The sequence below is a fragment of the Mastigoproctus giganteus genome, chromosome 6 (assembly GCF_048544385.1).
Source record: "Mastigoproctus giganteus isolate SK-2022 chromosome 6, ASM4854438v1, whole genome shotgun sequence".
Classification (NCBI taxonomy): domain Eukaryota; kingdom Metazoa; phylum Arthropoda; class Arachnida; order Uropygi; family Thelyphonidae; genus Mastigoproctus; species Mastigoproctus giganteus.
In genome coordinates, this window is record NC_143580.1 from 33,690,872 (window position 1) to 33,717,926 (window position 27,055).

At 36.6% G+C, this 27,055-nt stretch overlaps 1 protein-coding gene across 1 annotated transcript in view; it reads left to right on the plus strand.

Moving 5' to 3' along the window:
* The window catches only part of LOC150084145 (small subunit processome component 20 homolog), a 343,987-nt gene that overhangs the window by 230,286 nt on the left and 86,646 nt on the right, over nt 1-27,055 (plus strand). The window contains exons 26-28 of the mRNA XM_090376133.1: nt 8,782-8,847; nt 16,910-17,041; nt 25,668-25,791. Of these exons, the coding sequence (XP_090232259.1) occupies nt 8,782-8,847; nt 16,910-17,041; nt 25,668-25,791 (322 nt within the window). The remainder of the gene's footprint in view (nt 1-8,781; nt 8,848-16,909; nt 17,042-25,667; nt 25,792-27,055) is intronic.

Below are 27,055 nucleotides of genomic sequence, written 5' to 3' on the forward strand. Positions count from 1 at the left end.
TTAGTTCTTCTTCTGCACAAGCATACTCAGGACATATTTTATCTACAGCCTCATGGTCCAATGGCGCCTTCCTCTGCCAGCAGTTTGCACACCTTGGTGTTCCAGTCCTCTTTGGACAATTTTTATAGACATGGCTCCTACCAGCACAGTACCCACTGAACTCATCAGAGGCACAGTCTGGCCACATGGCCAAATGTCATACATTTGTAGCACTGGGTCGGATTCAGTAAGTCCCGAACCTGGTGAGAACTCCAATCAGTAAAAACTCTAAAGTGATTTGCAATTATTGTTTTATTCGTACGGAAGCCTCCATACTTGATTATGGAGGTTTCCGTACGAATTATTCTTGATTAACACTGTCAGCTCGGATGAAACCTGGTCTCTAGTCAGTCCACTATCAATAAGTTTCGATGCCACAGTTCATCGCCGCCTCAGTAGCCAGGTGAGCAGGAGCAGCAGTGCATAGCACACGCTTCTTGATTAGACCATGGTTCGAGCCCGTGACCACCAAATACTGAGGATGCGGAAAGGTCAGGGAATGACCACCACATATCCCCGGAGTCTTAGTTGGTCTTAGTTGCTTATGCTCCTAAAAACCAAATGACAAACCACAATTCATCCAAAAAATGTTCTTTTGACATGTCAGGATTCACATCAAAGGCCACGAATCTGGGATTCCTCCGGATGGTCCTCTCTATCTCCAGTCTCAATTCACCGACTTCAGCACAATCTTTGATCCTGTTACTGTCATTCTCAGTTGTGGCCTTCACGGCCACACGCTGATTTCTGATAGGTCTTACAGCAATTATCTTGACCACTGGCAGAACAGGGGCAATATTGCCCACCAATTCCACCTTCACTTGGTCACTATTCTGAAACCCTGGAGCCTTCGCCCTAAGAATCACTGTCTTGGTTTTGGGTGTCTCCTTCTCAGGAAAACATACAGCATCTGCATAAATCCTTGATTTCAAGCTTCACTCATCATGACTTCCAGCTTTACCTTTAGAACATTATTTTGCATATAATGCATATGGTGTCTACAATTTAGACACTATATGCGTTATAGTGTCTAAATTGTAGGTACTCACCCTACAAATTTTTTTTTTTTTTTTTTTTGTTAGTTGTTCGCACATCGACTTCTGTGATCATTTGCACCTCCCAAAGTTTTTGCATTTTAGGGCACCGACAACTATTTGTAGGGCACCGACCTGGCTAGCCCGGTCGGTGCCCTACAAATAGTTGTGACAAAAGCCTCTCAGCTTCTCTCAATATTGGTTCAAATCTCCAACCCAGTCAGGTTAGGCAATCTTGAATCAGTTGTTATTCATAAACCACAACTGTGGTGGATAGCCTGGGACTCACCCCAGCACCTTGGGTAACTTTTAGGGAGGACCTCCTCTTCAGATTCCTCTTCTTCCGATGTCTCCGGTACCTCTACTAGAGGCTTGACAACCTTTCTCCTTCTTCTTGTCATTAAACAAAAGGTTTGTACAAAACAATTTTAAGACAATCACAGCAGAATTAACCAACAACGAACTAACAAAACTAACCAAAACAAAACAGACTGTGGCCAAAACTAGCTTGCTCTGCCGGCTGGGGTTTCACCTTGGTGTTTCTATTAGCCAGTATTACTTGGCACTGGGCCTCATATGCATTTTTTGATTCTCACCTTCTCATGTATAAATTATCAGTAGAGAGCCAGGTATAAGCTACTAAATGGATTGCCAATATGTGACTAAGCTGACCAAATACAGGCCTCAATTAACGTGATTAATTCATCCCCAGAGTGCATCACACAAAACGGAAACGTATTAATCAAATATAATAATCAATAGGAAAATTATAATTGGTCCTTGACCTTCAGGAATGTCCATAAAGAATTTTAAAAATATCTTTTAAATAACTTTTTAACTGTATACCATGTAAAAGATAATGAAAATAATTATGGAATTAAATGTTTATTGCATAAAACAATGGTTCCCAAACTGTGCGCCGTGCACTATTTTAAATTGTTGAGGGAAACACGGCGATACTCGACATCTGTCGGACACAGCGCGAACTACTAGCTTGAGGTAGTTCACAGTTTCAACATTCCTTATTAAGTTGTTTGGACCTAACTACTTAATAAACGGAACCGTTAAGTATTTCTTTTGGTCTAGGTGCTCCGTGAAAAAATTACTGAGATGCTAAGGGCACCATGAACAGAGAAAGTTTGGGAACCTCTGACATAAAATACACAGTGAAGAAACAATTTCTTACAGAAACATTTGAACAGAATCGACTTTCTCTTTTCATCAATCAATTTCCGATAGCCGACAACAATCTTCTCTGGGCCCTGGCGAAATAAATATCGCAGAGAACCTCAGACCTTTTATTTGAGGTTCTCTGCGTTATGAAAGATTTCATCTAGTTCTTTTACCATTATCTCCTTTGCAGTATCATTTTCATCTGGCTCATTTAAAAATTAGAAATTTTAAATGCAAGTCTGCATTGACTTTATTAGCAGGAGACAAACAAGTAACACATCTTCTTCCGATGGTTGATGGAACACACCTAGGTGGGCAGCAGGCAAACGTCTGTTTATTACCTGTCCAATGCGCAGTAAGCTTAACCTGAGATTCAAATCTTTTTCAACTATCACATTAAAAAAAAAAAAGGTTACGTTAACTGGAAATTTGCATTGTGTAAAGTGAAAAGTGGTATAATTTTTTCAAATAGCGGTAACTGAAAAACAAGTTATGCGAGGCCTGGCTGTACATTGCTGAGAAGAAAAATGCATGGGATGCATATAAATTATCAGGAGACACAGAAGCCTATAATAGATATAAGCTAGTCTGTGATCAAGTCACAAAGGAGGTTACGCAAGCCAAAGCAGATTATGAGAAGTCCCTGGCAAGAAAAGCAGCAAAGTTTTCTTTACTTATATTAACAGTAGAAGGAAGGGGGCTGAATCATATTGACCCACTTGAGTAGATGGTTTAAGTTTTGATGATCCTGCTCATGTTGCTGACAGGCTGAATAGGTATTTTGCATCTACATTTATACAAAAATTCTTTAGGGGGGTAGTATGCCAGAAGTTTATCAAACTCTAACAGGGAGCTAAGCGATTTTGTTATAACTGAGAGGAAGAGAAATTGCTGAAGTTAAACATAAAAAAAGCACCTGGGGTGGATGGAATCTATCCAATTATATTAAGGTAGGCAACAAAGGAGTTAAGCAAACCCCTAGCCATAATTATGAGAGCATCTTTGGATTCAGGGGAGGCCCTGTGAACTTGAAATGTGCAGATGTATCCCCAATTCACAAAGGGGGGGATCAAAGGGTGACATGAGTAATTACAGACCTGTTAGTTTAACTAATGTTCCAGGGAAAATAATGGCATCACTGGTTAAAGAAGTAATGCAGGAACATCTAAATAACAGTCATACTTCAACCACAGCATGGATTTGTTAAGGAAAGATCTTGTCTGACCAATTTGATTGGATGCTATGATACAGTTTCAAAGGAACCGGATGCAAAAAATAATTTTGATATCATGTACAGGTGACCCCTGCTTAACGCTGATAATTTGTTCCTGAAAAACAGAGCGCTAAGTGAATCCATGCTAAGCGAGCATCGCATTCCCATAAGGCAACATAGGATATTTCCTAATGAATAATAAGCGGTAGTGAAAAGATGTACAAATGTCGGTCAAAATATTTAATATTCAAATATTTGTACATATAAAATATTCTGCATTACATATAAAATATTTTGCGTTACATACATATATAATTATGTGGTAACTACTTATGTATCAAAATTAAACTTAAAATTCCAATTAAAATCATGAATTTAATTGATCTAAATTGATTTAATTTAATTGATGAATTTAATCATGAAAAATGGGTCGATTTTGGGTTGAACTTTGGCCTTCTTCCAAATAAACTAAAAGGGGTATTAATTTTAAATCCCCCGCAGCGTTACCACCCAACAATAAAGTCAACTGATCCTTCGCCACTTTGAAACCTGGCATGTTTTTTTCTTCTTTCAATATGAAACTTCTTTATGCATTTGTTTCCACAAAAGTCCTGCTTCATCTATGTTATAAACTTGTTGAGAATTATAACACAAAATACCCCTCTTCAATAATTTTAACAAGTTCTTTTTTGAAAGTTTCGGCTCCTTGATCTGCACTTGCAGTTTCTCCCTGGATTTTAAACCTGTTCAACTAGCTCTTACCAGTTTTAAATGGTTCCACATTTTTATTTTTTTTTTAGGTGAGTTTTCTTCAGATAATCATATTGGCTAATCTCTCTCTCTCTCTGCGCCTCCGTAGCCAGGTGGGAAGAAGCAGCAGTGCGTAGCACACGCTTCTTGATTAGACCGGGGTTCGAGCCCGTCACCACCAAATACGGACGATGCGGAAAGGTCAGGGAATGACCACCGCATATTCCCGGAGCAATATGGCCTTAGTCGCTAATGCTCCTAAAAACCAAATAACAACAAACAAACAAACAAACAAACTCTCTCTCTCTCTTTTTTTTTTTTTTTTTTTAATAATATTTAACTTAACTGAATTCTGCATTAGATATTATCTTCAATAAAAATTAGTTAGTCTTTCCATTTCAATGCTAATAGCCGACCTAGCCCTAGTTGTTTGCAGTGGAACAGCTATCTTTCCCGCTGCTAAAATTAATTCTTTATTTTTTTATAATTGTTCTTACAGTTAAAGTTGCAAGTCCTAAATTATGGCACACATCCGCTTGTCGTTGACCGGAATGGATTCGCTTCAAAACGTCTAATTTAATTTTCAAATTCAGTAGTATTTTTCTTACATTTATAGTCTTCGTACTGTGCCCAGACGTTGTTGCTTTTTCATTCTTATTGGCCATTATTAACTCTTCGAAAATGTAACTGCGTTGGTTGCATTAATTACGATACAATTTTCAAGTAAATTGTCGTTACGCACGATGTCTAATACTGTACTGAGTGATGACTAGACTTCGGATAAATGCAAATAATTCAAATATTACAAGCAATATAAAAAAGGTACTTGATCTTTTTTTAAAATGTTGATGTTGGAACTACGTAACATGTCACTGTACTGCAATTAAATTAGCGTGCAAGAAAATTTCCCAAGTCGGCATGGGAAACGTTTTAATGCTGTTTTGCTATTCATTTTCAAGCTATCGACTCCATCAAATGAAACGATTTCGTTAAATATGCCAAAAATTCAATCTGTAAAAGAGCGTTATAGTGATATGTGACAGTGTTTCAGATATGGGTTATAATATAAAATCAGCGTTATAGCGAATCAGTGTAAACCGAACCGCGTTATAATGGGGGCCTGCTGTATTTGGATTTAAGGAAAGCTTTTGATACTATTCCACATAAAAGACTGCCATACGGATTGGAGCAGTGTTGTATTAAGAGCAAGTTATTGCTCTGGATAAAGGGATGGTTGAGTGGGAGAAGACAGAGCTTTTATTGATGTTGATGAAGGCATGTATCAGGCTTAATGTCTAAGTTTGCAGATGATACAAAGGTTGGCAGGGTGGTTAATGAGAGTAATGATGGTATGCTACTGCAAAAAGATCTAAAAATATTAAGCAGATGGATGGAGAAATGGCAATTGAAGTTTAACATTTACAAATGCAAAGCACTGCACACAGGTAGCAGTAATCTCAGATTAACATACCAACCATGTGATTCTGCACTCAAGGTAGTGGAAAATTAAAAATACCTGAGGGCGATTGTGCAGTCAAATATAAAGTTCTCTGAGCAGTGCAGACAAGCTTCCAGGACAGCACATAGGGTTTTGTCAATGATATCTGGGAATTTTGCTAGCAGGGATAAGGAGGTGATTATTCCATTGTACAAGGCAGTGTTCAGGTCTCATCTTGAGTACTGCATACCGATTTGAAGTCTCGTTTTAGAAAGGATGTTGCATTGCCGGAGTGGGTGCAGAGAAGGATGGTGAGATTGGTGAGGGAGAACAAAGAGATGCTCTTACCAAGAAAGTCTTCACTTCTGCAAATTGCAGCATCTGGAGACTCAGCACCTGTACAGTTATCTGATTGTGGTGTTTAAGGCTTTGAATGGATTGAGCAAGCTCAGTGCTGATGGAATTCTTCCTCTTGCTCAGACTATACACATGACGAGGCATAAATTCAAATTGAGGAAGGATAGTTGCAGAATAGATGAACAGAAGTTTGCATTTAGCCAGTGGGTAATTGACTGCTGCAACAAACTTCCATCTGTCATGGAAGTAGATAGTTTGAATAAATTCAAGGAAGATCTAAACAAACTAATACTACGAAGAACAATTATCTACTTTAGAGAGGCTTGAAGATGATGCACGTTGTTGGGTCAACATTCAGGTTATATAAAGTGTCATGTTTCATGTGGAAATAGAGCAGCAGAGCACAAAGTCAGCATTGGACAAGGTTGTTATTGTTGTTATTTGGTTTTTTTTTTTTTTTTTAGGAGCATTAGCAACTAAAGCCATATTTCTCCGGGGAATATGCGGTGTTCATTTCCTGACCTTTCTGCATCCTCCGTATTTGGTGGTCATGAGCTCGAACCCCGGTCTGATCAAGAAGCGTGTGCTATGCACTGCTGCTCCTGCCCACCTGGCTACGGAGGCGATTGGACAAGGAAGCAGTGATCATTCAAAAATACTTTGTGCCAGGTTCGAAATGTGTAATTCGATTTATATTAAAAATATACTTTGTTAATAATTATTATATAAACATACAGTGGCGGACAAACAAAACTGCATCACCTTTAAAAAAAAGTAACATTTGTAGTGAAATGCATAAGATGTTGTTTGATTACAGTGATTTTGTTTGTCGCAAAGCAAAGGTATTGTGTCAGATAACACTTCTATGGAAGCAGACAATAATTGCAAGGTATTGCATCAGCTGTTTCTATAAATTCGGCATTGGAAGGGTGTGAAAGCTCATTGGTATACTGTTTTGTGGAGGTGTAAGCATGGCTCCATATGTTCAGTTGACACCAAGAAAAAAAAGTGTAGCTATTGCTCTGTCACAGGAAGTGCTATCGCTGATAAAATAGGCTGCCACTAGTCAACAGTATTCCGGGTGCTAAAATTAAAGCGTGAAACTGGTGATGTGAAGAAAAGACCTGAATCAGGCCGTAAGAGAGTGACTACGCCTTCCCAAGATTGATATTTGAAATGGCTATGCCTTCATAATCAGCCTGATCTAAAACTGAACTTTGAGATAGCCTCTGGTGTTGAAACAAGTGCATGAACTATCCAAAGACAATTTTCGGAATGTGGTCTGCATGCCTTCCCAAGATTGATATTTGAAATGGCTATGCCTTCATAATCAGCCTGATCTAAAACTGAACTTTGAGATAGCCTCTGGTGTTGAAACAAGTGCATGAACTATCCAAAGACAATTTTCGGAATGTGGTCTGCATGCCTTCCCAAGATTGATATTTGAAATGGCTATGCCTTCATAATCAGCCTGATCTAAAACTGAACTTTGAGATAGCCTCTGGTGTTGAAACAAGTGCATGAACTATCCAAAGACAGTTTTCGGAATGTGGTCTGCATGCCTATCAGGCCAAGAAGAAGCCTTTGTTGACCCAACAAATGAATAAGAAGCAACTTGCTTGGGCTAAAACACTTGTTTTGTGGACAAAAGAGCAATGGGACACCATCATCTTTTCTGACAAATCGAAATTGAACATGCATGGCTTGGATAGGAAGCGATATGTCAGAAGACGAAAATCGGAGGCATACCGTCCTGACTGCATAACACCAACTGTAAAGTTCCCCACCGGTCAGATGATCTGAGGATGCATAACAAGCAAAGGGGTGGGGCAAATTAAGTTTAACAGAACAGTGAATGCAGAAACCTACATTGCTATTTTAGAAGAGTGCCTGAAATTAGGGATCACCACACAGACATTGAAAACTGCATTTTTCAATAGGACTCAGCACCTTGCCACACAGCAAAATTGGTAAGTTTTATGCTATTTAGATTTAATGATGAGTTTGTCTCCTTGTCTCATAAAGCTTAAAACATATTTTCACCAATGTTTTCCCTCGTCTTTCTCCCTTAAGGTGTAGTCATTCCTCAGAAATGCTGGCATTGATAGGCTGTTGCCAGGCCAGTGTTGGACTGTCCTGGCAACAGTCTAGATTTGAACCCTATTGAAAATTGCTGGTACATAATATCGTCTAAATTTGCTCAGAAGAAGCCAATGAATAATATTCAGTTGCAGGAGAGCATTGTAAGGGTGTGGTACCATGAAATTGGAGAGTATATCCAGAAGTCTTCTGGAAATTCATCTCCAGAACACTTCTGGATATATGCTGCCAGATCTTTGCAAGGCTGTAATTTCAGCTCAAGGAGGAAGAACAAAATATTGAGGACTTGTTTTGCTGATTTATAGTAGATAATACTATTATGTTAACTTGTTATTTCAGTTTGTACACGTAAATGCAATAAAATGTACGTTTGGTTGTCATGATCGCCATTTGCATGATTTCTCATATTTCTGTTAATTACGCATTTTACCCTTTGGGAAGATATTTATGGCAGTTAGGTATATAGGCTGTCTTTTTATTAGATTTCATTCACAGAGATATATATCCCATCTAAAAAATACATTTCAAAGATTTCTGCAACCCACAGTGTAGCACAAAACATATTATTTGCAAAATTCACAAGTGATGCAGATTTTTTGTCTGCCACTGTATAATAAATGATTATATAAGTTAATTATTATATGAACTAAGGTTTTTTTATTTATTTTTTATTTTAGCTTGATGACAATGAAAGAAGTAGGTTATTCTCTTCCACAGTTTGTCAGTGGCTTCAGCATCGAAAGGTAATATGCACAAACTACTAAAGTTTTCTATTAAGATTATTACTAAATATAATACCACTCTTATACCATGTGAAATTAATAATATAGTTTATTAAGCTGTACTATACATTAAGGTAACATTTCATGTATCTTACCGATACACATCATCAGACCGTGCTGTTGGGGGAACACGGTACTAATATTGTACTAAATTTACTAATATCATTTGTTAACAATTTCATTGACTTAAGAATATATTTTTTTATGGGTTCATTATTGTGATATATTTGTGCTTCTTTTTTCATCTGTAAACTTCCAGACTCCTTAGCTGCAAGTAATATTTTCCTCCACTCTCTTCTTTTCTTTCTCCTAACCTTCCAGTTTGTGAGTTTTGACTTTTTCGGATTTATTTAAATGTTGTCTGTCCATCTTTTTATTAATTCTCTCCTTACATATTAAGAATTATCCTTTAATTATACTTAATTTCCTCATCATTATGTGCAATTTTTCTGTCAAAGGTTCGCAGTCGTGATTTGCCAAAGCTTTCAGTCTTGGGCAAGTCTCTTCAGATCAAAGTATTTCTTCCTGTGGACCTTTCCTTTAAGTCATCGCCATTCTCTTCTTGTCCTCACTTCTTGTTTCTCTCTCTCTCTCTCTCTCTCTCTCTCTCTCTCTCTCCATTCATCCATCCTTCTAGTGCTGTAACTAGTCTGTTTCCAGAGGACCCTCTCATGATATGTCCAGCATACATCCACTTCCTTTTCATCACTTCTTTCAACAAGCTGTAATCATTTCCCATTCTTCTCCAAATGTCTTTATTCCTAATCTTATCAGTCCATTTTATTTTCAGCATTATTCAAGCACACCACATATCAAAAGCATTGATCTTAACTTTGCTCTCTTTTGTCAGAGTCCAAGTTTCGCACCCATATAGGAAGACCGACCATACATAGCATCTCAACCTCTTTAACACGTTGACTGCCAAATACAAGTTAACTTGTATTTGGCGATCTGGCCCAGGACGCTGCCTACGAGTTAACTCGGACTGGTATGACTTGTTTCAGGCGCAGCTACAAGTATATAGCAAATATGTGCAACTGATGGATAGTGGGCTTCTGGGGTAAGAATGAAAAATCAACCACGGCGTCAGAAAATTTATTCACAAAAAAAATATTTTATTTACAAATACATAAAGAAAAGTGTATAGCTAAAACTCATGATAATATTATAGTGTTTATTTGTGATATTTCTTGAAACATTCCTCTACACTAAGAGCAGGTTTTTCTTGGCACACTAGGCAATAATAGCGTGTTTCTCGGTGTGTTTTTTTTCTGGTACATACTTGATGCTGTTTATTCTGGCGTGCTTTTTTTTTCAGTTGGTGGTATTGCCTCTAAATAATGAATGTCGCGTTCTAACTTAATCTTCTTTGGAATGTTTAGAATTTCTTCTCCAATCAAAGATTCAATGAATGTTTCTCTGAATTTTAGAGATTTTATGGTGTAACCTGTAACTTGACGGAAAAGGATGTATGCATTATGTATATATATTTCTAAAATATGTAATGCAATTTTTTCAGCTATCTGATGGTTTTTATTACTGCTGAATAATATGAGAGCATTTGATCTGATTGATCTATGCCAGATATTTCGCTATTGTAATCTCGAATTATGTTGGGCTTTATCGAAATTTTTCCATTCCGGTTATGTAACTCGACCATTTCAACGTGTTTGTTAGAAATAGTGAGAACTTCTCTTTTATCCCTCCACTTACAAACTACAACAGGGCCATTTCGTTGCCATGCAACTTCTCCTTTCTTCAATTTTCTCATCACCAGATCTTTTGGATTTTCTTTTCTGTTGGTGCGTAATGTTCCACGTACATAAGTTTTTGGAGCAGAGAACAATTTCGTCAGATCAATGGATTTATAAAAATTGTCCATATACACTACATATCCCTTGTCTAAATAGTCCTCAAGCAAGTATAGTACAACTTCAGCAGTATGACCTATGTTTTGTTCAGTTTCTTCCGATTTATCTGAGTAAATTTTTATTTTCATAACAAGGCTGTTGGACTCGCACAGTTCGTAAAGTTTGATTTTGTATTTGTGCTGCTTATTGTTTATGTACTGGCGGAAATTCAGTCTTCCATGCCACATCATCGACTCGTCAATACCGGTGTTTTTATCCGGTACATAAATATTGCACATAACATTATTGAAATGGTTCAAAATCGGTCTTACCTTGTATAGCCTTTCAGCAGATTGTAATGAGTTATCTGCGAAGTGAAAATATCATAATATCAACTGGAATCTATTTCGACTCATAAAAGATTGCCAAAACCTAACATTGTAGAATGCACTTGTACTCCATTTCCTCTATTGAAGGAAGGCACCTCCGTAACTAGGTGGGAAGGAGCAGCAGTGCATAGCACACGCTTCTTGATTAGACCGGGGTTCGAGCCCGTCACCACCAAATATGGAGGATGTGGAAAGGTCAGGGAATGACCACCGCATATCCCTGAGCAATATGGTCTTAGTTGCTAATGCTCCTAAAAACCAAATAAACAAACAAACAATCTATTGAAGGAAAAGAACAAGGACCCATTTGTAACAAAAGTCCAAGAAACACTTTCATTTCTGAGATGTTGGTGTCCTTCCATTTTGGCATATTTTTGTGATTGTCCACAGTTTTCAGTTTCTTGCCTAGCGTATAAATTAGATTGTTCCACTAATAATGTAAGAAATTCATCCGAAAAATATAGCTATACCAATTTTTGTGCACTAAGATCTGTTGTGTCCATTTTCAAACCCAATGTTCTCTTCAAAAATAAATTTTGGAGGATCTTGTGCTATCTCATTCCACAAATTATTATTATTATTTGACGTACTTGCCTGAATTATGATTATCTTCAGGCAAGTGCGTCAAATAATTATAGAGAATTAGGATTATCTTCAGGCTGGGAGCTGGCTTCTCCTTCGCTATCCTCACTTGAATCGTTAGAAGGTTCATAATTGTTACTGTCGAAACCAGAGCCGTATGGCCTGTCAAAAATCTCTTCAAATTCCAAGTCACTCATATTAGCATACAGCTCAAGCTCTTCTTCGGTCAATGGTCTCTCCTTATCCATGTTTTAGGTTCTTTGATTTTTTTTTTTTTTTTTTTTTTTAGAAACACATAACAAATTACTAAATACAGCGTACATGCACAGCACAGTATAAGTTACTACTATGGATTTACGCACAGTGCTGACTCATATACAGCAAATTCTACAGGTAACAATATGTCTCAAGTTAACTTGTAGTTGGCTGCCACAAGGAATTTTCTATTACACACACCATCTACGAGATAATTTGAGAAGCTTTTTTTTAGGAATTTTGGCGATGAATATAAATTATAATTTGGGTTTTGAATAATTTAACATGCCTAACTTAGATTGACATTTGGAGACCTGTTCACCCAAATAAGCCGTAACAGTCAACGTGTTAATTTTATTTCCCTATTCACATTCCTTCTCATCAGTTCATATCCAAATTCTCTCACTTGGTTCTATTAACCTTCCATTTATCCTAATTTTACATTTTAGATTTTCATTTTCACTGAATACAATTATTTTTTTTTAGCTCACATTTGATCTCATACCATACTCTTCTCCCATTGTGCGAATTTTGTTAAGGGCTCTCTTTAGTTCTGATTTACTTTCAGTAATTATAACAGTGTCATCTGTTTATCTAATCCTATTGAAATTAGTTCCACCTTTTCTGAAATTAATTCTTCACTATAAATAGCTGAAGAAGGAGGGTGAACCACAAACAACCTTGTCTTATGGCACATTTGACCTCAAACCACTCTGTCATTTTGTTGTTTATTCTGAAAGCTGCATTTTATTCTTGGTGTGCGTTTCTTATAATTCTTAAATCCTTTCCCTCAACTCCTATATTCTTAAGAATATTAAGCATTCTCCTGTGGTTGACTCTGTCAAAAGCTTTTTCAAATCCACAAATCTGATGTACAGTTTTTTGTAATCTTTTATTATCCTCTGAACAATGGTACTTAGTTCCATGTTTGCACATCTCGGGGCCCCTATTTGCTCTGAATCCACATTGATCATCCCCTACATATTCTTCAATTGTTCTCTTTATCTTCCTCAATGTCACCCTTAACAGAATTTTAGAGGCATGTGTTATGAGGCTTATTGTTTTGTAGTTGCTGCAATCTAGGCTATTCTTCATCTTGATTATGGGAATCATTATTGTTTGCTTATAATCTTCAGGTTGCTTTCCTCTTCTTCATTCTTCAAAGCTTCTTCATTCATATTTTTGAAGAATTCTATAGGAATATTATCCATTCCACAAGTCTTTCCATTCTTTATTCTCTTTATTGATTCTTCTGTTTCTTCCCTTATAATTGGTAACCCAACTTCGTCCTCCAAGATTTCCATTTCCTCTGTATTTGTAACTTCATACAAATTTCTTCCATCTTTTCATGATGTCTTTTTCTTCATATAACATTTTACCCTTCTTTAACTCCTCCTGGAACTCTTCTTTTCTTCTGCTGAATTTCTTTTATGATTCTGTGTATTCTGTTGGTGTTGTGTTTTTTTTATCAAGGTTCAAAAATAGCATCCATTTTGTTTCATCGCATGCAAAGTTTTTTACAAAATGCCACACTCCCTTTTTTTGTGTTTTTGAATAAAATATTGAAAATGATTTTGTATATTTTTATTATTACAAGGTTACTGACCATGGGTTATTGATTTTTCTCATATGATCACAACCTGAGAACTTTCCAGAAGTGTTGAAAATGCACACTGTGAGACGACATCAGTATATAAGTAGAAAGCAGTTTTTTTTAATTTTATTTATTTATTTGTTTATTTTTTACTGAAATCCATCCCACCAGACATGGAAAGTGTTAGAGTCTATGGTGCTTATTACTATGCGTGAGTTGAAGATTGAGAGGACTGAAGATACTGAAGGTGCTTGTTGACATTAGACTTGAAGAATTTCTGTAGATTGTTTCAGTCTGCTGGGAAGCATCAATATCTGTACAGTTTATAGAACAAGCCAAGTAAAAACGTGTTTTTGTGTTTGTAAGTTTTGTAGTGCAGTATGGCAATAAGAGGCTACATAAATAAACCTGACACTTCCTAAATTTGGGGTTAACTTTGTTTTGAAAAATAAAAAAGTAATAATAAATAAAAGGCAATGGAAAAACATTATAGAATTTGTTAAAAATGCACATGTTGTGAGTATTTCAAGATGAAATTTAATAACCAAGGTAACCAAATGCAAAAAGACCACTCAAATTTTGTTACACTCACATTGAACAATTAAGGAACTGAATTCAGGTTAGAAACGTTCCTTGCCTTTTTCTGTTTACTTGGGCTATCTTGAATTGAGAAGTCATGGAGATGGCTGCTATTTTTGCTTATATAAACTGCAAAGCTATAATGCTAAAAAATAAAAAGGAAATTTCATATCCAAATCTACCTTATGCTATAAGATCAATCATACTTGGACCTGTTCTGTGTATGTTCTCCACCAGAAACTGGCACATCATTTTCATGGTGTAGATACCATGAGAAGTGAAGCTTTCTTTTCTCAGAAAGATTCACTTATCTATTTCAGCAGTATTTTCAGATTAATAACTGCTTTAGACATTCCATTATATAAACCAGCATTTCCCAAACTGTGTTCTGCGAAACACTAATGTTCCTTGAAAAATCGTAATTAATAATTAAAAAATTAAAATAAAATAAATAAATTTTGCATATTTATAGTATACACCACTTTTGTATCATAATTTTTTTTTAACATAATTTTTTTTCAGTTATTAATATACTGGCATAGACTAGTAATCAACTAGACCATGGAACACTTTATTTTGGCAGGCTTTTGCATAGAGAAGTATTCATAGAGGTAATGACATCTACGAAAAAGTAGCAATGTAGTGATCTAATATGCCATTCATATGCGAATTAGCCTGGAGAACATGGGTTGAAGGAGAGGGGGAAACAAGCCGATATCATAACTAAACTCACTTCCTTGTATAAATTTTTTTGATAATTATCATTATTTCAAAATACTATTATTAAAATAATTGATCATGGATTTGTTGTTGAAAAAAGGAACTTTAAAATGAGAAGCAAATAACTTATAGTATTGCAACTGTGCCTGATGAAAATAAACAAAATACACTTCAAAGTGAGGATGAACAATCGCAGCCTTTTATTCCCTAAAAATCCAAAGTGAAAAAACAGGAACCATCTAACAAAAGACCAAAATGAAAGTATGATGACAGTTATTTGAATTTCGGCTTTGCCTGTGTTATTATTAAAGTATTATTAAATACTTTAAATTATTAAAGTATTAGTGAAAAATGCTCACTAAATTTCAGAAATTAAGATGTGTGACAGTTCAATTCTCATATAGATGGTTTTTTTTTTTTTTTTTTTTTGGTGGGGATCTTGGTTTCATGACAAGGAACAGAAGAGATTAAACAAATTCCACCAAGATATAAAGGAAAGGAAAAAAGAGATATCAGGAAAGGTGGACTATAAACATGATGGCAGGCTACTGCTAGTCTTTAAAAAGGGAAACATCTGGGAGTGTGTAAGAAAAAAACAACAAAATGTTCATTTGAAATCAAAGGTCTACAATTTATTTTGGACATCTGATGAATCTGTGTAAATATCCACTTTTGTAAAATATAAATATAATTCTATTTTTATCACTTTTAGTTTTGTCCTTTTCTATAAAAAATAAGTATGCAGACAGTTAATTTTTTAAATGAAATAAAATTTAAAAACAAGAAAAAATTGATTCAATTTTGATATCAGCAAAACAAACTGGAAGGTAGCAAAGTTTTTGAATTTTTTGAAATTCAAAAAATTTTTTGGAATTCCTCTGCATACTTCTTGGCAGCTTCATTATGAGCCAATGCACTTTCCTCTTGAATTCTTATGTTATGCAATGAGAAGCAGTTTTTAAATTGCTCAAACTAATCTTTACTGCCAACAAACTCCGGGTTAACAGAAGATTCTCTATTTTATTTTAAATGGTTATAAATCTTTAGTGCCTTTTGCTTAATTACATTTCCATCTAATGGTATCCATATTTTACTGCTGTCATCAATCCAAATACTGAGTGCTTTTTTAATTTTCTCAATTATTGGTGCTCGGGAACGAGGTGTTATATTTGCAGAAATGAAAGATCTTGCAGCAACAGCAGTTCTAATTTTCTGTTCACTGGCTTTTTTTTTTTTTTTTTTTGGTCGTAAAATTTGAAATAGTAAATATAATAAGCATTTATAACAAAGAACACGGCATGCACAAATAGCAACAAACACGATACGCATAAGTGAGATATGGAGTAATGAGTTTCTGAAAATTTATTTGTTTTTTATATGATTGAATATTTTATGGAAGAGGAAACACATTTCGCCATAATAACGTGAAAACCCACAGAATTCCAGCTATCGGTACAATCGCAAATGCAATAAGATCAAGTTTACTACCTGATTTAATAATTAGATTGCACGAACATAAAAGCTCAATAAACCAGGAACTGCAAATTGTTTTTATTGTTTTATGGTAGTGACCTCCAGAAATGTGCTTTAGAAAAATATCATGAAGACAATAATGACTAGCAAGTCAACATGGAGGGATTCACAAAAAAGAATGGAAACATTGAAAGATTACATCCAGCATAATAGCAGGGTTTTTCCAGCACAAAAGCTCAAAAATACCATGTTATGCAAGGTTTCCCACAATTCTCTGTGTTAAAGTGAAACTGTGTTATATAAGTACCGTGTAATGCAAGGATTGCTGCAATTTATCAATCATGTTGGAGCGAAACCGTGTTATACGGGGGTTGCCTGCATAGCATTTTTTAACTAATATATCCCCTGATCGAGGGCATTAGTAGATTAAAAGTAATTTTACAGAGAAATAATATCAAAACACCTATTATTAGGATTGTCAAAATTAGCATTGCACTTTTTCACATATATTCAATGTTAAGCTGAGCTTATTTTGCTTATTATATTAGTCTTTCTTTTTGTTAATAATATCTTCGTGTTAGGTATCCTTTCGTAAATTGGGAGCCCAGCTGTGTGGATTGTTTGCTGAAGTGGAGAAAGAAAAGTTTGAAAATAATTTGGAAGCTATACTTCCTGTCTTTGAAGAACAACTTCAACATAATCAATATGAGAATGTAAGCTATTGATATTGGAGTTATTGATAAAAGTGATTTATTTGTGGATAGCACTAAAGCTAAGACTAACTTTTATATTAAAAATCTGTAAAATATTGTTCAGAGGCTGATGTATAAACAGACTTTGAATGGCATACCTGTAAATAATAATATACAAAAAAATAATGTTACTTGTGTATTCTGTAATGGATAAAAAAACAATTAAATGTTTTATATTATGTGTTTCCAATTTCAGTAAGTCATCATAAATTTGGCAACATTGAGATTTGAGCCATGCTGGATTTTTGAAATCCAGTGATATACAAAATTATGGCCTGCACTTTACTAGTAGTAAAATGCAGATTTGCCAAAAGATTATGGAGGGTACTGATGAAGCATCAAAGCTACATTGCCAGGACCCTCATGGCTACTACAGCATGCTCCACTAATGTTTGACCAATGAAAAATGGAGAGAGTTCTGCGTATTATTGGATGACTGTTATTGCATGGGTAGAGTTCATACATAACAAAATGTCCGGAAATTCCATGACTACAAAATATAAAAAAAAAGTAACGTGACTAAATTAACATTTAAATTACTTCCACAAATCCTAAGAGTAAAAGAATATATTTGCTGATGCTATCAAGACAGTGTTAGGTGGGTTGGAAAACTGCTAGCTTGGGGGGATACAAATGACTAATAGATTAACAGTAGCCACTGGCAGAGGTGAAAGTGATTCTTGCACTGCTTCTATTGGAATGAGTACCAGCCTGGAAAATAAGATGCAGGGTATTTCAGAGACTGCTGGGATTCGTTGCAGTACAAGTAAACACATGAGTTGTATTAGGGTAGCTAAGAATAGGAACAAGTGCATGTGTACTGGCATGTACACCAATGGTAGGAGTTTGGTAAATAAATTTGATGAATTTGAGGTATTGCTCAGAGAATCAAAGGCAGATATTGTTGGAATATCAGAGACATGGTGTCACACAGATATAAGGGATGCAGAACTGGAATTTGGGGAGTACAATGTGTACAGGAAGGATAGACAGGATAGGAAGGGAGAAGGGGTTATGCTATTAGTTAAGAAACATATAAAATCCAAGGAAGTGAAGCCAGTCGACATTGCTGGACAGTGCAATGTTGAGTCAGTTTGGTGTGACATAAGCATTGGGAGATCAAAATTGAGAGTGGGAGTGTGTTATAGGCCAGATGACACTGATGAGTATAAAAAGAAACTTGTGCAAATGTGACCCCAATTCACAAAGGAGGATCAAAGGGTGACACAAGTAATTATAGGCCTGTGAGTTTAACTTCTGTTCCAGGAAAATTAATGGAGGCACTGGTTAAAGAAGCACTGCAGGATCATCTAGACAAGACTTCAGTTATAGCTCGGACACAGCATGGCTTTGTTAAGGGAAAGTCTTGCCTGACCAATTTGATTGGATACTATGATATGGTCACAAAGGGACTGGATGTAGGGATTAACTTTGATATCATATATCTGGATCTTAGAAAGACTTTTGATACTGTTTCACATGGAAGACTGCTGAACAAATTGGAGCAGGGTGGCATTGGAGGCAAATTGCTGCTATGGATAAAGGGATGGTTGAGTGGGAGAAGACAGAGTGGTAATCAATGGACACTGCTCATCGTGGACTAATGTTATTAGTGGAGTCCCTCAGGGTTCAGTTTGGGTCCATTGTTGTTTTCTATATTTATAAATGATATTGATGATGTATATCAAGCTTAATGTCCAAGTTTGCAGACGATACAAATGTTGACAGGGTTGTTAAGGACACTACTGACGCTATGCTGCTGCAACAGGATCTGGAAAAGTTCAGCAGATGGGCTGAGAGGTAGTAGTAGTAGTAGTAGTGGCATGTGATGCAAGAAAGCAAATGTATGAACTTATGCAGCATCAGCCAAAAAAAAAAAAAAAAAAAAAAAAAAATCACACCATTCCCTCCAAATGCCTGTCCATTTCCTCCTTAAATTTATTCAACCTATCAACTTCCACAACGGCAGATGGAAGTGTGTTCCAGCAATTAACCACCCGCTGGCTAAAGGCAAATTTCCGCACATCTAATCTACATCTGTCTTTTCTTAATTTTAATTTATGTCCCCTTAGGTTCATAATCTGAACAAGTGGAAGGATCCCATCAGAATTCTTTGGCGCCTCCGTAGCCAGGTGGGAAGGAGCAGCAGTGCGTAGCACACGCTTCTTGATTAGACCGGGGTTCGAGCCCGTCACCACCAAATACGGAGGATGCGAAAAGGTCAAGGAATGACCACCGCATATCCCGGAGCAATATGGCCTTAGTTGCTAATGCTCCTAAAAACCAACCAAACAAACAAACAACCCATCAGAATTCAGCGTGCTGAACCCATTCAAGGCCTTATACACCTCAATCAGATCACCGCGCAGGTGCCTAGTCTCCAGCCACTGCAATTTGCAGAACTTAAGCCTCTCTTGGTAAGAGGATCCCTTCATTCCCCTCACCAATCTTGTTGCCCTTCTCTGTACATGCTCAAATAAATCTACATCCTTCCTAAAATGAGGCCTCCAGACCTGTACGCAGTACTCAAGGCGTGGCCTGACCATTGCCTTATACAGAGGGATAATCACCTCCTTTTCCCTGCTAGCAAAATTCCTATATATCATTGACAAAACCCCATGACCTGCCCTGGCAGCCTGTCTGCATTGCTCAGAGAACTTCATATCTGACTGCACAATTACTCCCAGGTCTTTTTCATTTTCTACCACCTTAAGTGTAGTACCACACAGTTGGTACGTTTCTCCGGGGTTACTTCTACCCATATGCAGTACTTTGCATTTGTCAAGGTTAAACTTCAGTTGCCACTTCTTAGCCCATCTGCCCAAATTATCTAGATCCTGTTGCAGTAGCACACTGCCATTACTGTCATTAACAACCCTGCCAACCTTTGTATCCTCTGCAAACTTCGACATTAAGCCTGATATACCTTCATCAATATCATTGATAAATATACAAAACAACAGTGGACCTAACACCGAACCCTGCGGGACTCCACTAATAACATTACTCCAAGAAGAGCAGCACCCATTGATTACCACCCTCTGTCTTCTCCCACTTAACCATCCTTTTATCCATTGTAGCAACTTACCCTTAATACCATTCTGCTCCAATTTGTACAGTAGTCTTCCATGCGCAACAGTGTCAAAAGCTTTCCTGAAATCCAAATATATGATATCAAAATTATTTTATGCATCCAGTTCCTTTGTAACCACATCATAATATCCTATCAAATTTGTCAGACAAGACTTTCCCTTAACAAACCCATGCTGTGTCTGAATTATTGCTGCAGTCTTGTCTAGATGATCCTGCAATGCATCTTTAACCAGCGACTCCATTATTTTACCCGGAACAAAAGTTAAACTAACTGGTCTGTAATTACTCGTGTCACCCTTCGATCCCTCTTTGCGAATTGGGGATATATTTGCACATCTCCAGTCTGTGGGAACCTCCCCTGAGTCCAAGGATGCTCTCATAATTATGGCTAAGGGTTTGCTTAGTTGCTTTGCTGCCTCCCTTAATATAACTGGATAGATCCCATCCACCCCAGGTGCTTTTCTGACATTTAACTTCAACAATTTCTCTTCCACTTTGCTCTCGGTTATTACAAGATCATTAAGTATCTTGCTACAATTTGATAACCTTCTGCCATTTTCAAACCTTAATAATTCCTCACGTGTGAATGTAGATGCAAAATACTCATTGAGTTTGTTTGCTATCTGAGCAGGATCGTCAACAGTTCAACCATTGATGTCAAGTGGACCAATTAGATTCATCCCCTTCCTTTTAGATTTTATATAAGTAAAGAAATCCTTGCTGTTTTTCTTAGCATCTTTTGCCAGTGATTTCTCATAATCTGCCTTCGCCTGCCGAACCTCCTTTGTGACCTGATTACAGATTAACTTATATCTGCCATAGGCTTCTGAGTCGCTTGATAATTTATATGCATCCCATGCATTTTTCTTCTCTGTTACGAGTCTCATTAGTTCATTTGACAACCATTTAGGCCTAAACCTTGAACAATATTTCTTAATAGGTATGAAACTTTTAGTAGCTTCCACGATTAATTCCTTGAATGCTTCCCACTTAGAATTTACTGTTGGTAACATTGTCAGTTGATCCCACTGTACAGAATTTAAAAACTGTTGGAGACTACTGTACTCGCCTTTACGGAAGCAAAAACCCTTTCCTTTACCCCTGATGGTAATTAAATCTTTAAGTAAACCCCACGTCAGTACACTGTGATCACTGCCACCTAATGGTTCCTTTATCTGCAAATTCCTAATACATGAATGATCACTGCTGATAACCAGATCAAGAGTATTACTTTTTCTGGTTGCCTCTCGAACAGGCTGCTGCAGAAAACAATCATCCAATAAATCCACAAAGATCTGACTAGTGTGTGAGTGACCAACCCACAAGTTCCAGTCAATATCTGGGAAGTTAAAATTCCCCATTATAAGACATTCCGATTTACTAGCCCACTCTATTTCTCTGTACAATTGTTCATTGTACTCATTCGAGTCATTAGGCCTATAACACACTCCTACTCTAATTTTTGCTTTCGCAGTGCTTATGTCACACCAAACTGACTCAACAGTGCACTGTTCATCTATATCAACTGGATGCACTTCTTTTAATTTTATGTTTTTCTTTATTAACAGCATAACACCTCCTCCCTTCCTATCCTGTCTATCCTTTCTGTACACATTGTACTCCCCAAATTCCAGTTCGGCATTCCTTATATCTGTGTGACACCACGTCTCTGATATCCCAACAGTATCCGCCATTGATGTCTTGACCAACACTTCAAATTCATCAAATTTATTTACTATACTTCTAGCATTGGTATACATGCAAGTATACATGCACCTATTCCTATTCCCAGCCACTCTAACACATCCCATATACCCACCTGTTTCACGATGACTGACATCCGTCCCTGAAACCCCCAACACCCCTCGCTCCATGTTGCTACTTATTCTAATAGAAGTTGTGCAAGAATCACCTTCACCTCTGCCTACGGCTACTGTTTAACTATTAGTCCTTGTATCCCCCAAGCTATCAGTTTGCCGACCCACCTAACACTGCCTCGATAGCAACAGCAAATATTCTTGCACCCTTTCTATTTAAGTGTATCCCATCCCTGTAGAAGCAGTCTGTCCTGTTAACAAGTACAGTCCAGGCTGAAAAAAATTCTACCCCTTGAGCCTTGCACAATCTTTCCAGGGCCGAATTGATCGACAAGGCTCTCATCATATACTCCCTCCTATCGTGTCTGGGCAGAATTGTAGATACTTTCAAATTCAACCCTAATTCACGGCTTTTTTTTCATCAGTGACCTGTACTTGTTAAGTAATTGTGTCGGTCTCCTACTCTTAATATCATTAGTGCCAACGTGTACAACTATATCACCTTTTGTGCCCTTAAAAGATGATATCAGCTCTACAACGTCATCAACCTTTGCCCCTGGCAGACATACCCTGGTCCTGTTCCATCTATCCTTTCTACAAAGGATGTTTCCCATCCCTGACAATAGAGTTACCAACAACTTCTAGTTCCTTTGGGACCAGCGCAATCTGCCTTGGGGGTTGCTGCTGTGTTGCGTGATGACCAAGTGCAAGCTCTGGCGTTGATGTGGGCAGCTGAGAGCCTGATGGGCCCCTCAATTTAGATCTTTCGAGGGCATCCACCCTGTCCTTCAAACTCTTATATAGGCCCATAACAGCGCTGAGTTGTCGCCTGATTTCCTTACACTCCTTACATCGCGCATACACAAAAACATCCCCCATGGCAATATGATGTTCCGTTCCAGATAGTTCGGCAAACATTTCACAAGTTGCACATTTTTTTAGGCTGTGATGCGTTGGAGAATCACCCCCCCCCCCCAGTTCTCCCCCGAGTCACAGCACTCCTGCCACTTTGTGCCTGTTGCTTTGCTGCTCTAGTTTGGGGCATGATATTTTAAATTAATAAGATCAATAAATTAAATTAAATTAAATGTCAATACTACGCTATCTAATAGAAACAGTGAAGCGTATTACTGTTTCTATAATTATACGTTAGAGCTACCTAGCTACCTCAATTAAAAATTTGAATTCCCTATCACTATATACAAAAACAATGCCTGCAATATTCGAACGAAATAACGGTTTTATAAAGTATTACGTATATCTACAAAAACTGTTTATATAAATTAAAATAAAAATAACCAGCGTAATTAGAACTATAAGACTACGTATTAAGTACAATATAAAATAACAATTATGTAAATAAAGAGCAAACACTTATAGTTTTTTTCGGAGCCTGTAACTCGCAGCTGTATTTTCTAAAGAGAGTCAGCGCCCTCTCTTTAGATGGCAAATGAAGTTTAACATTGACAAACATAAAGTACTACATATGGGAAGCAGTAACCCCAGAGTGACGTATCAACTCTGTGGTACTACACTGACAGTGGTAGAGAACGAAAAGGACCTGGGGTAATTGTGCAGGCAGATATGAAATTTTCTGAGCAGTGCAGGCGGTCTGCAAGAGTAGCTCATAGTGTCTTGTCAATGATATACAGGAATTTTTCTAGCATGGAAAAGGAGGTGATTATCCCCTTGTATAAGGCAATGGTCAGGTCACACCTTGAGTACTGTATACAGGTCTGTAGGCCTCATTTTAAGAAGGATGCAGAGCTGTTAGAACAAGTACAGAGGAGGACAACAAGATTAGTGAATGAAACAAAGGGTTGCTCTTATGAAGAAAGGCTTAAATTTTGCAAATTACAGTGTCTGGAGACTAGGCACCTGCGAGGTGATCTGATTGAGGTGTATAAAGCCTTGAATGGTTTGAGCATGCTCAATTGCTGATGGGATTCTTCCTCTTGCTCAGAATAATCACCTGAAAGGGCATAAATTCCAATTGGGGAAAGACAGATGTAGGATATATGTGCGGAAGTTTGCCTTTAGCCAGCGGGTAGTTGATTGGTGGAACAGACTTCCATCCTTTGTTGTGGAAGTTGATAGCCTAAATAAAATTAAGGCTGGGCTGGACAGGTATTTGGAATGAACGGAGGAGTGAAATGGGTGCGGGTTTTTTTTTGGGTGATGCTGCATAAGCTTGCTTTCTTGCATCATATGCCTCTTCTAACGTTAATGCTAAAATAGATAATAAAAGTAAAATACTTTAAACTAAAGGATGCTTATAAATCAATTTAACCTTACGCTGCCCTGTCCCAACTGTAAAATAGACTCACCCATTGAAAACTGATTTCTGCACATTGCCCATCCTTTCACTAGTCATACTACAATTTACCAATAGTGGCCATAAAGCTACGCTACATGTGCCAGTAATTTAGGCATGGAGCTCTGTTATGTATATCTGCAAAAATACTGCTGCAGTGACAATTGTAAATTACATTATGATCAGGGAAAACTTTGCCATAGCTTGTTCCCTGTATCAGTAAACTCATGCTATGATGTGATTGAGCAGTTTGTTGAAAATTGAACTCTGTGATATGTATTTCTTATCAAATAGTTTAATTCCTAATTATGTTAGACAACAATGTCATTCAAGCTGTTTATCATAAATCTTGAGTTAAGCATGATAAGACTTAGAATGTGATGCTCAGGAATCATTTCCCAAAGCCACAGTTTTCAGGCATGGAGAGGTTTCTGAAGTGAGCAGCGTACTGTAAATGTGAAGCCCAGTTGAGAAAATAACCTTCATTAAATTCTGCATGGCATTTGTTTACAACAAATTGTCAGTCATATTGATCAGTAATGCACTAGGAAGTAAGCCAAATAAACTTTGGGTAAAAGGACTCCATTTTCATTCCCCCCCCCCCCCACACACACAAAAAAATAATAATCAGTAGTATGTACTTGTGAAGCGATCTTATTTTCTCATTACATGCTATGTATTTATTTTTAGTTACATCATAAATAGTGTCATATTCCGTTCCCAAAAGATGGACTAATTTTCTGCACTTTTATTTATTTATTAAATTAAATTTAATTTAATTTTATGTTAGAGCATTTCAGAGTGTAACTCTCCCCCACACTCATACACTTAGTGTGTGATTTGTGGAAGCATATATCTTTCCTGCAGGTCTCTGCATTTTAACTCTCTGAACAATTGCCCATAAAGGAGAACCATGTCTTTATTGTTATTGCAGGTTCATGTCTTCTTATCATATTTCTCAATATCTAGAGACCCTTTGCTGTTGTTATTCACTTTGATAGCAGGTGTCAAACATTGGCCTTTCCAGCAGTGCATGAAGAAAACTCACAGCTAAAATGAAGGTTTGATGAAAAAGATTGATATCTTGCAGTACATCATTATTACCATAAATTATTTTATTCCCTATGGAATACATTATTAGTGAGAGAATTGAAAATGGAATGAAGGAATCAGCTTACTCTCATAATGTTTCAATGTAAAAAAAAAAAAAAACTGTGCAGTTACACAAATTAATCATGTTATTTTATAATGCTAGTTTTGTTCAATTTTTAAATGGGAATTGTATATTGACTTCTTGTAATGAATATCTAATTGTTAAAAATATATTCATGATTTATAATTCCCAATTCTTTTTCTTTTCTAGATACAAAATATTACTGATGAACATTGTGCTGATCACTTACTTTATCACCTTCTAACTGCTCTTTTAAAAATATTTGCGAATAGTAAGCATTTAATAAGAAAAGAAAATATGAATAAAATTTGGGGTGAGTATGATAAAGAAAAACATATAATTAAGAAACAATTGTAATGTAATAATGGAATAATTTTTTCCAAGTGTATTTTCTTTCAGTTAAAAGGTGTCTCCATAGCCAGGTGGGCAGGAGCAGCAGTACATAGCACACACGTCTTGATTAGACCGGGGTTTGAGCCTGTGACCACCAAATATGGAGTTTGCGGAAGGTCAGGGAATGACCACCACATATCCCCAGCCCGGATAAAGGGTGAGGGTTGGTGTGAGGAAGGGCATCCGGCTGTAAAAATTTCATGCCAAAACAGTGAAAACTCTTACCTCATATAATAATGGGAAAAAGGCGAGGGGGGAAAAAAATTTCTTTCATTAAAAATGTTAGTATTATTTATTTTATAATTATGATTTAATTTTTAAAAATAATAATAAATAAAACAAGAAAAATCTTAAGAATGTAGAACATATAGGTTGAGTTTTTGTAACCATTCAGTCCGTACCAGCAGTTATCTGTATTAAAAGGAAATCCTGGAACAGTCCATTAAACTTAGTGTTATTATTGTTGTTGTTGTTGTGGGGGTTTCATGGCACATAAGCAACTTTGGCTATAATGCGCCTATTCATTTATATTAAAGGAAAAGGGCTTAGTGCTATGCTTTCATGCTAAAGTTTCCATTGTAGATTTGTTACATGAATTTTGCAATGTACAGGAGTGGAAAAAACTAACTAGATTAATTTATTTCAGAAGTTATCCTGACATAGGAGAGTCAGAAATTTTTCTTAATTAAAATTGTTTTTCCTATGCTTTCTTTCAAGAGGTTATTACCAGCTTGCAAAAAAGCAACAAACCAGGTTTCTAAAACATCAGATTATAAGTGAACATTTTAGTTTCTTTTTGAGGGTAAGGAATTATAAAATCTTACAAACAGATGTGTGCAAAAACCTTACAGTAGCTAACTCACATGCATACTGTTGGATGTGGAGGGGGTTTCCTGTTAGTGAAAGGAAACTGCACACATTTGAGATTTTCACCCAGGTTACAGTACTCTATTTATGATCTAAGATATAGCTTGATTAATTCAGTTTTGAGTGATATAAATTTTCTTGAGTAAGAGTATATAAATTTATAACTAAAAGTCCAAATAAGCATTATATTTAGGAATTAATTTGAGTATAAATAAAGAATTTTTAAAATTACTGAAAATAAGACAAATTTCTTCCCTGCATTCCTGGCATTCTACCCTGTAGCCTCCCATTAAATTTCTTCAAGTGAATAAATTCCT